This window comes from Onychostoma macrolepis, chromosome 08 (genome assembly GCF_012432095.1).
Source record: "Onychostoma macrolepis isolate SWU-2019 chromosome 08, ASM1243209v1, whole genome shotgun sequence".
NCBI classification, from domain to species: Eukaryota; Metazoa; Chordata; class Actinopteri; order Cypriniformes; family Cyprinidae; genus Onychostoma; species Onychostoma macrolepis.
The window spans coordinates 24,072,531-24,084,440 of record NC_081162.1 but is presented as its reverse complement, the minus strand read 5'-3'; the positions used below and the strand labels follow the sequence as shown (position 1 = coordinate 24,084,440).

Sequence of the window (11,910 nt, the reverse complement as noted above, 5' to 3'; positions counted from 1 at the left end):
TTTGTTTGATCCGAGTCTGTAGGCGGCGCTAAAAGGTTTCCATAATTCAGAACACGAGAAAGTGAAGAAGATCGCTTAACAGGAAGTGCTTGTGTGTTTGGGGACGTCAACACTTCCTCGAGCAGCTCTGGTCATTTCCACCTCATTCACCGCATTTGTGAGCTGTTTCATGGGGCAGAGGCGGGGAAATTATCATTAAGCTCTGTAGTCATTACAGATCGAGCGGATCTTGTGAGTTTGTGGACAGATTGGGATTCATGTTTGATAACGATGATGATGGCAGCAGCAAGCAATGAGAGTCCTAACAGAAGCACTGAAGATAAAACATCTGCCCGAAGACAAAATGAAGGTGAGAAACAGCATTTTATTTATTATTTAAACGTCTGACAGCTTAAGGACTCGATGGTTTCAACGAATGCAACGAAGTCAACTCACCTGTTAGAAAATTAACAATGGTAGCCATAGTTACCACCCAGATTCCTTAGTCATCTGTAATAAAAACGTTCTTTGATACTACCATGTTTATTGGACGTGTATCATGGTAATGTTTGACGGCTATGTAAATAATATGACATATGAACATGGTACTGAGGTGTTGCCATATGATATCATCTCTTACAAAAAGTACCATGATATTCTTTAAAGTATCGTAGAATAAATACCATGGTTCATGAGTATGACCATCTTTCAAGTATTCAGCAAAGTAAAATACAAAGATTCTCATTTAAAGTTTGATGGGTCGGATGGGTTTTGACGGTGTGGCAGAGGGTGTGTGGCACTTCTCTCAGTCCATCTGCATTTATCACATTCTTTACAGAAGAAACGACATCAGCGCACTATAAACCAGCAAAACAAGTTTATACGTTTCACAGTTCCTGTTCATCATATCTATAGTGTCCACAGGCTGTCTCTAGAAACTTGAGCTCAAATGACTTTTTTGTTACGTATTCTCTCTAATAATAACACCATGGTAAAGAATTATTTGTTTTGTATTTTTGGTGAGATTTGTCAAATTTGTGGCGTATTTATATCTTTGATTTTGTTTTCTCACCTTCTTATGTTATTTAAGTCAGATAATGTAGTTTTGGCTGTTTGGTACCTAGTTTGCCAGTGAACTGCGTTAGCTAATAAATGAACTAAGAAAAGGGTTTGGTGAATGAATGAAGTGTCTGTAAGCAGGGTGTTGCCACTGGTTTGAGCAAACATTCGCCTGCTGTGGATGTGTGTAGGTGTGTCCTAACTGAAAATACAAACTAAACATTGACTAGCCTCATTCAGAAAAGTGAAATGCTGCCATTATACTGACGTCAGTGTTCAGATCCATTAATTCATCCTGCAGTTATTCCGGTTTTGCACTGTTGGTAAAAAAGCTAGTTTTGACTAAAAGATTATGTCTCTTGCAGTCAATAAGAAGTTGAAGTACATCAGTTTGGCGATTCTGGTGATCCAGAATGCATCGCTCATCCTCAGCATCCGTTACGTGCGGACGTTGCCGGGAGATCATTTCTACACCACATCAGCCGTGGTGATGGCAGAAGTTCTTAAAGTCTTCACGTGTCTGGTCATCATCCTGGTACAGAAGAGAGGTGCGTTCACTGGAATCACATTGTGGCATGTTACGTGCAGCCTGTGACTTAATGTGTGTTATGTTCAAAGATTAATGTCTTGTCTTACAATACTTTTTGTGTTATATTTGAACAATATATACATTTATTATGATTTAAAATGCATTTGAATAGAAATGCCACCAATAATATTTGAATGACATTCATATAATTACTATGTTTGTGTGACTAAAGTGCCCAAACACTAATCTATATAGATTTTTTTTTTTTTAATGTAAGAAATTAATATTTATATTAAATTGCATTAAACTGATCAAAAGTGACAGTAAATATATTTATAATATTAAAAAAGATTTCCATTTCAAATAAACACTGTGAATGCTTGAATTTTCTATACATAAAAAAATCCTGGAAAAAAAAATGTATCTCAGTTACAAAAATATTAAGCAGCACAACTGTTCTCAACATTGATAATAATAAAAAATCTTTCTTGAGCATTAAATCATTTTATTAGAATGATTTCTGAAGGATCATATGACACTGAAGACTGGAGAAATGAAAATGAAAATTCAGCTTTACGTGACAGAAATAAATGACATTTTAAAATAAATTCAAATAAAAACAGTTCTTTTAGTTAGAGCATTTAGAATTTTTTTTCACAATTTTACAGTTTATTGTGTTTTCGATCAAATGAATGCAGCCTGGGTGAGCATAAGATACAAAAACATTGAAAAAAAATCTATGGACCCTCATGAACGCTAGAGTATGTAATAACACTGCTACGACTAATAATTTAAATATATATATTAGTGCTGTCAAACTATTAATCGCATCCAAAATATTTTTTGTTTACATAATATATATGTGTGTACTGTGTATATTTATTATGTATATATAAATACACACATACAGTATGTATTTTGAAAATATTTTCATTTATATATTTATATTATTATTTTATTTTATATATAAATGTTTATATTAAATATATTTATATATAAATATATTTAATATATAAACATAACATTTTTCTTAAATATATACATGCATGTTTATATTTATATATACACAGTATACACACATTATGTAAACACAAATTATTATTCTTTTTGGATGCGATTAATTGTTTGACAGCACTAATATAATATATAATATAATAAAAAATATATATGTATGTATATATGTGTGTGTGTATATATATATATATATATATATATATGATTTTTTAATTACTACTTTTAATAGTAGTAGCAGTAGTAGTAGTATTACAGGAATGTGTCTGATGATAATGTGTCCTTTCTTATTTTTTGGAAATACAGGTAATGTGAAGTCCTTTGTATGGTTGTTGTATGACTCTATAGTCGTACAGTATTTGGACACACTGAAGTTAGCAGTTCCATCGCTCATCTACACTTTACAGAACAACCTGCAGTACGTGGCCATTTCTAATTTACCAGCAGCCACTTTCCAGGTAAGACTGCTCCAAAATTTGTTTATGCCCTTCCTTCACCTCTCTCTCCTGAGAGATTCACTACTTTTCACTTCATACGTCCCCAACTGTAGATTTTTGTAACACTTTAAGTCTGCTTATAATGTTAGTTAAAGCTTCTTACACCAAAAGAGTTGTAATTTAGTATTACACAACTACTTTCTATCCTTTCTCCGATTAAACAGCCATTGCAGCCAAGTAGTTTTAAAATGTTTTATGTAAGAATTAAAATGCATGAGAATTCTTGTTAAAAGGCATGTTTTTATTTTAGAATATTATTGAATATTTTATTTATGATATTATAGTACTCATTAACATATTGAAATACATTCATATTTTCAGTTTATTTAAAGTGTTACTTATTTTGTTTTGTGAGTTTGTCATTTTCATTAGCTTTTTGTAAACTTCTATATGTGACCCTGGACCACAAAACCAGCCATAAACAGCACAGGTATATTTGTAGCAATAACCAAAAATACATTGTATGGGTCAAAATTATCCATTTTTCTTTTATGCCAAAAATCAGTAGGATATTAAGTAAAGATCATGTTCCATGAAGATATTTTGTATATTATTTCCTATAATAAATATATATAAAAAATAATTTGATTAGTAATATGCATTGCTAAGAACTGGTGATTTTCTCAATATTTAGATTTTTTTGCACCCTCAGATTCCAGATTTTCAAATAGTTGTATCTCAGCCAAAAATTGTCCTAACAAACCATACATCAATGGAAAGCTTATTTATTCAGCTTTCAGATGATGTATAAATCTCAATTTAAAAAAATTGACCCTTATGACTGGTTTTGTGGTCCATGGTCACGTATAGCTTTAATTTGATTTCACTTTAATAATATTTGTTTTATTTTAACCTTAACTGAAAACAGTTTTAGTTAATAATACCAACACTGTTTCTATGCTACTTTTTACTAAATAAACACAGGGCAAAGTTGTATTTTATCATTTATTTATATGCACCAATGTAACAGTGCATTAGTAATGAATGTTCATATATATCTGCATATTGTTGATTCAGAGTTTTAAATCAATTAATGGAACAGATTCATAGAAATGAATAAAATTTTCCATGTGCCACTTTTTTTCTTTTCTGCAGGTCACATATCAGCTGAAGATCTTGACTACAGCATTGTTTTCAGTGCTCATGCTGCGCAAGAGTCTGTCTAAAATCCAGTGGATCTCTCTAGTGCTGCTGTTCGCTGGTGTGGCGATCGTCCAGGTGGAGCAGGAGAGTGGAAAACAGAAGGAGGCTCTGACCAGCACCAACCAGAACTACTTCAAGGGCCTGGTGTCTGTGATAATCTCTTGCCTTTCGTCAGGGTTTGCGGGCGTGTACTTCGAGAAGATCTTGAAGGGCAGCTCGGCCTCGGTGTGGATGAGAAACATCCAGCTCGGGATCTTCGGGACAGTTTTGGGTCTCCTCGGCATGTGGTGGAACGACGGTGCCTCCATCGCCGAGAAAGGCTTCCTGTTTGGCTACACGCCCATGGTGTGGGGCGTCATCTTCAATCAGGCCTTCGGCGGCCTCCTGGTAGCTGTCGTCGTAAAATACGCGGACAACATTCTCAAAGGCTTCGCCACCTCTTTTTCCATCATCGTGTCCACGATCACGTCCGTCTACCTCTTCGGCTTCCACGTGGACCTGATCTTCACGCTGGGCGCAGGATTGGTCATAGGAGCCGTTTATATGTACAGTCTCCCCAAACCAAACACCAGCATTTCAAGCACCAGCACATCTTCATCTAGTCACAGCAAAGGAGGAGACTCGGAGCTGGAAGCTTTCCTTCCAAAGTCAGTGCTGGTGAAATGAAATCTGTGTCCCCTTCCATTAATCGCTCTTTACCTCTCTCGGTGGAAGTCCTAACTCTCTCGTCTTTCTTGTTTCTCTCTGCTGCTGTGGGTTTGGGTGCTTCTGTGAACACTTAACCATCTGGTTCAGACTAGGTCGTTCATGAACATGGCTGTCGGCACTTAATTCATTTGGGAAGCACAAACCAGAGAGATGTAGATGTAGGTTTTGGGGTTTTCAGTTTTTCTTTTTAATACCAAAAACAAGCAGTGGCATTTTTCACCTTCATAGGCATATCTCTCTCTCAAACGTCTTCACCTCCCTTCCCTGTTTGCCTTAAACAGCTTTTTCCTGTTAGACAGCTCAATCTTGGGGAAGAAGACGAGAACATTAATTGCCAGGCTACTGCTGAGCAGGGGAACATTGGGCTGGATTGACTTGAAAACTAATGGGTGAATCACACAAAACCTAGGCTATAACTTCTACTTGGAAAAAAATTAAAGCCTATTAAGTACCACAACTGTTTGCATTGTGAAATTTAAGCACATTTAACTCCCAAGTTTGTATTAATGCAATGTAATGCAAATAAATAAAAATTAACTTGCATTGTGAAAATAAAAAAATGCATAAATTAATTTCAGTACAACAACTGCTGATACATAAATACTTTTGAATTTAAATTGTTTTTTTTGTTTTTTTTTTTAAACAAGAAGAATTAAATTCAGTACAAATTTAACTATCATGACATTTAAATACTCTTATTTAAATAAAATATAATCTTTTGTTTTTTAATGGTAATAAGAATCCAGGAATACAATGTGCTTTTTTGTGTTGAAAATAGTGCAAAAAATCACAATGCAAAAATCTTAATGGTCCACAAAACAGGCTTAATCGTCTTATTTAAAAGAAAAAATTATATATATTTATAAAATATTGGTGTAAAATTAATCCCAGACATAACTGTGACAGGTTTTGTGAGATTCACTCACAGCTTCTTCTACACGCTACAAGTTCTTTGCCAAAATCATTGTTATCTGTGTAAATAGAGACAAAGAAAAATAATGGTTGAGAAAAGCTGTGTGAATGTCTGCCGTGTTTCTACTTAAAACAAGGCAATACCTCATGGCAATACCTATAAAGTTTGTACAGTGGCAAAGAGCTTGATTCATGCGTGTCTGTTGCAGTAATGTGGCACTTCGGTTGATATGGTAATAGTAGAGGTGTCGGATAAAGGGAAGCTTTTGAATCAGCTTGCAGGGTCTTATAAGTTACATTCATCTCAAACATTTATCTCTGCCAGTCCTCCTTTTACCCATAATGCAATGTGTTAAGAGATGCCATCCTCAAAAGTCTGAAAATGGCTACTAATTGACATTGAGCAACTACAGAACAAGTTCAACATTTGACAGGCAATCACTTAACACACTGTTTCCATGTGAATTCTTGTTTTTCCACCCTCATCTTTGGCATTTTCAGCTCACAGCTCTTTTCTGTGCTGGAAATTGACTAACCTGGTCATTTTCTAACCAAATGACACCTTAATTAAGGTTGTTTTCATTGTGTGTCTCTGTGTGAGGGGGACTAGTTTTGCTTAACCAACAAACGGTTAATGCTGTGCCTTTCTCAATCAACTTGTGACTGAATGGTAACTATAAAATGTTAATATAGTTCTTACACTGTACATAATATCAAAATACTATATCTTCTTTTTATGATGCAAAAAATGAAACAATATTTGTGGATTTATCTTATGTTATGTATTGTACAAAGAATTTTGTGCACATATTTGATACAAATATGCCAAAACTGTTCTCAGTAAATCCCCACACACCTCAAGAGCACGTCCTGATACAAAACGAATGTTTTATTTTCTGTTTTTGCAGTAGTAAATATGCTCACCAGAGCACATGTTGTATTTGGTGACCGACAACAGGTGAAGGATCATACGTTAGAGTTTGGGGAAGTATATGGTTGTGGTTTGGTGAAGAGGTTTTTGTTGCTCATAATGGATTTTATATGCATGTCAGGATTCGTGTAATATAAAAAGGACTGGGTTAAAGTGCTGCTTGATTGCTAAATGATGAATTTAGTCAGTGGCCCGCAGTGATTCAGTTTACTTTCTTTGGTCGTTTACATGCACTATTTGACACTTTTTTTTAAAGTCAACATGAAATGAAAATGACTCCTTTTCCTTTTTATTACATTATACTGTGCACATTATGGGACTTTTAACAATTTGCCCATATTCAAAAGTATATTAAATAGGTAATGCAAAAATGTAATGGTATACTGATATTATGACTATAACTGGAAATAATAAATATAAAATCATTCTTATTTAAACTTGTGGCCAAAAGTTTGGAATAATTAAGATTTTTTTTTTAAAGACTGCATTTATTTGATGAAAATACAGTAAATAGTACTTTAATATTGTAAAATACAAAGCTGAAGTTTCAGCATCATTACTCCAGTCTTCAGTGTCACATTCAGTATCAAGAAACATTTCTTCTTATCAATTTTGAAAACAGTTGTGCTGCTTAATGTTTTTTTTTTTTAATGAAAACTTTGATACATAACCACTTGAAATTTTGGGACAAGTATGATAAAAGAAAAAAAAATTTTTTTTTAATTTATTTATTACAAGGATGCATTAAATTTGTCAAAAGTGACAGTTAATGGAGGCATTTATAATTTTACAAATAAAATAAAATAAATCTATTTCAAAAACATTTATGACAATCTCCAAAGAAAAAAAAAACATTGTCAATAAGAACCATTAATATTAAGAACTATAATAGTTGAGCACCAATAATTATTTAAAATTCAGCTTTGCTATCACAACAATACATTTCATTTTAAATCATATTCAAATAGAAAGCAGTATTTTAAATTGCAATTATATTTCACAATCTTGCTGTTTTACTGTATTTTTGATTGTATAAATGCAGCCTTGGTAAGCATAAGAAGCAACTTTTAAGAATGATAATTATTCCAAACGTTTGACTGCCAGTATATGTAATGCTCACTTTACACAATTAAATCAGTACCTATGGTATATACATGTGTTATCATTTAATTTGTTAAAATGAGTTGTTAAACAGCATTTCATGTTGACTTTAATTCACAAATTGTAATGTTATTAATTCCCTGCAGCTGTAAAGCTGAAAGTCTAGATCTTAAACTCCATCATTGAGTTGTTTTCAGAGACTTTTTCAGAAACTAATGAGCCGAGAGTGGCCTCAGGCAGCTAAAGTGATTGTGTTTGTGTGTGTGTGTGTTTGTGTGGTTCTATATATATGTTATGTAGAGTTATGAGTGTGTCTGTGTATGTTTGGGTACGAGAGAATTTACCACAAGCCATTTTCTGACACTAAACACTTGTGCGTGATGCTGAACATCATGTAAATCTTGTTCATGAGAGATTATTACGATGGTGGTATCTCAGAGCCCTTAAAGATATATCATCATGAATTTTAGGGTTACAAAAGATGGGTATTTTCAGTGAATCGTAATGAAACAAGTACAATCTGTCTTTGTTTTCTTTTGGCTCATTGGTGAATAGATCTGATTCGAAATACTTGAGCTGAAAGTGATCGCATGTACAAAAATACAAAACATTGCACATGTCCAGTTGAGATTTCTGTTTAATGTTTGTGTTCTTGACAACTGTTAACACTTCCTGATTGCACATATTTCATAATCACAGCTGATAAATCAAGGACGGCCTCTGTTAAGCCCTGTCTCTGGCACTATGATCTATATTGTAAATAGTCTGTGAAGAGTTGAAGAACAGCCCCTGGTGGCTTATTTCTTATAATGGCCTCTTTCTTGAGGCGGACAATAAACATCAAATAGAGAATAGAGTTTCTGTTTCTTATATGAGCCTCAGAAGTTAATCTTTCTCTTGTGTGTGCATGTGTATAACCCCAGTGTAGATAAAAACATTTCACACCAAAATCAAAGCAATAAATACATGAAAAAAATTCAAAGAAATGCAGGTTTTGCATAAAGAAAACAAAGGCAATTTTAGGACAATTAAGGCAATAATTTCTCCTATGTTTGCGTTGCTGGGAGAATGTGATCTGGATTTTTCACTGGGGATTTTGAGTTTATTTTTTGTAATTCCTGTGTTGTTAGTGATTCTTATTTCTGTAATATAGTAATTTACACACATACAATAATAATATATATTTTTCATTTAAATCAGCATAAATTAAATGCAGTGATGCACAAGCAAAACAATGATTCATACATTTTAATAATTAATCTTAATATAAATAATGAGAGTTTGTTAAACATAAATGTATCCATCATGATTTGCTGACTGAACATTTTATACATCAAACTACCTGAAAAACACCATAAAATCAGCTTTCAAACATGAAAACCTGGTTTTTCAGGGCACATGCTGACATCAAAAATGCAACCAGAACAGGTTATCAGAGGTGATTTTGCTCGAAGCCTGCATGAGGATACTAACCACTAACTGAACTCTTGTACCTTTTATACACTCTTCAGAAATAAAGATACAAAAGCTGTCACTGGGGCGGTACCTTTTCAAAAGGTACATGTTTGTACCTAAAGGGTCCATTTTGGTACCTTAAAGGTACATATTAGTACTTAAAGTGTACATATTTGAACCTAATAGGTACAAAAGTGTACCTTTTGAAAAGGTACTGCCCCAGTGACAGCTTTTGTACCTTTATTTCTGAGAGTGTATAAATAAACTGCATGGCTAAAGTATGAGGAAAATTGAACACCACATCCACATGCTTGTTAAATTTTTAATTCCATGAACATTGTCATTAATTAGGAAGTCAATTCTTCCTAAAAGCCTCCAACTTTCTGGGAAGGCCTTGAACTAAAAATGTAGCAAATATCATCTTCGAGTACCTTGCATAAGGGACGTTGTCATGCAGAAAAGAACACTTTTCTAAAAATTCTCATTTAAAGGAATAGTTCAGGCAAAAATGAAAATTTGCTGAAAATGTACTCAGCATCAGGTCATCCAAGATGTAGATGAGTTCATTTCCTCATCAACAGATTTGGAGAAATTTAGCATTGCATCACTTGCTCACCAATGAATCCTTTGCAGTGAATGGGTGCCGTCAGAATGAGAGTCCAAACAGCAGATAAAAACATTGTAATCCACATGACTCCACTCAATTAACTTCTTGTAAAGTGAAAAGCTGTTTGTATTTTAAGAAATTTCTTGTAGATTATTGTGATGTTTTTATCAGCTGTTTTGACTCTCATTCTGACGGAACCCATTGCTTATGTTGACTTTTTTGTACCTGTTGATGATGGGTTTAGTTGAAATAGCTAAATCTGTTAATTACAAAGTGTCTACATACTTTCATTTATGTACTGCGTAATGGGAATATACTGTATATTTCTACCAAATTACCATTAAAATGCAATCAAAACTCAGATATACATTTCCCAATGAGCAATGTGAGATTGCTGGGTATGTTTTACAACACCTTTACCTCTCTGTATAATATTCAAGAATGCATTGACTTGTGTGTGTAAAAACAAGCATTGTGACAGACAGATACACATAATATGAACTAGTCCACATACGTAGAGAAATATATAACACTAAATTGCATATTCTTGCTTTGTTTTTCCTTTAACCGCACAATTAATGTGTCGTTTCTTTCTCTCTCCTGTCACTTTTAGTCCCAAGGCTCCAGGAAAGAAGAAAGGAAATTGAAGAAACATAATAAATGAGAAAAGATGATGAGAACACATTGTGCCTAAAGGTCCTACACTCCTGCCCTATTTCCAAAGGAAAAGATGTGGGTTATATTTCAAGTGCCTTATTATGCTCACAATATTAAACTCTGTTATGAATGATGGTACTTCTAAACTAAACTGTGCTGACTTACTTTATGGAACCTCATATTTATGCTGATACCTCACTATTGTTATACATTTGATTTTGTTATTGACTGACGGTATAATACTAATGTAAACAGATTTTGTGTTTTGTATGCTGGAACTGGAAAAATGAATGAAACTCCTCATCATAATTGGAATTCAAAAGGTGCTGCCTTACTATGAAATAATTGTATAGTATAGTATAGGTTGTTTTTTTTTTTACTAAAGTTTTTCTATATTGTGTATTCATTAGTGCTTTAATATTGCCTTGTGCTTTTTGTAGTGCCTTATGCAATTTCAACTGTTTTATGTGTGACATAAAAGTATCACATACACTTTTAAAGATCAAGCAAACTTTATTTTCTCCAAAGTGCACTTTCAGATTTAAACTCAATTTTTTATGTTAATAGTTGTCAATAAAAAGAGTCCACCTCTTTAGATTTCTGACCTAAACACATTGTGCATGGATAGTCAATGTGCTCTTTTTGGATGAGTTTGGTTTTAATATACCTATATTTTTAATGGCTGAGCAGCAGTGAAATGTGAAATGTGAAAAGCAGTGGGCTCTTGAACAAATAATTGCCTTATGTCAAGGGAGCAGATCTAAAACTAAACTAAATGTTTAATCATTTCAGATCATGAATTATTAGTATGGTTGTATTTATATATGGAATAAACATTGTTTTGAATGTGATTTGCCTAGTTGATGTTATTACACAAATATGTCATCACAATAATGATCTATAATCGATTTTGGGGGGTTTAACCTATTTAATCCCGCAATAGTGACAGTAAAAAAGGTTTTCATTTATAAAGCTCTAAAAACCTTACTGACTGATATTTTAGTGCACTTCCTGAAAATATGGAAAAAATAAAGGGTCTCAATTAAATATGTGCAGTTTCACACGGTTAGTGCAAATTGTCACATGCACATAGCAGTTTATTTCCTGTTTGCACCTTGAGAAGATGATAATTGCACCAAAGCTCCAAAACGAAAGGCTAAAGTATGTTAACAAAAATATGACAAAGATTTTTGGTACACATTATGTTTAAGGTGTCTAGTTTTAATATATGAATTCACATATATTCAGTTTTGTTGAGCGTAGTCATAGAATGAGTAGACATCTTGATGGTCACAATAGTGACGGTTGGATAACAGTGATC

The 11,910-nt window shown here is 33.4% G+C and overlaps 1 protein-coding gene across 1 annotated transcript; it reads left to right on the top strand.

The window, feature by feature from the left end:
* The first annotated feature begins 78 nt into the window (after positions 1 to 78).
* Positions 79 to 11,362, top strand: slc35a2 (solute carrier family 35 member 2). Its single transcript, XM_058784012.1, has 5 exons — positions 79 to 349; positions 1,404 to 1,586; positions 2,885 to 3,036; positions 4,171 to 4,865; positions 10,546 to 11,362. Exons 1-5 carry the CDS (start codon positions 271 to 273, stop codon positions 10,577 to 10,579), a joined length of 1,143 nt encoding a protein of 380 aa, XP_058639995.1. The 5' UTR covers positions 79 to 270; the 3' UTR covers positions 10,580 to 11,362.
* The last annotated feature ends 548 nt before the right edge of the window (positions 11,363 to 11,910 follow it).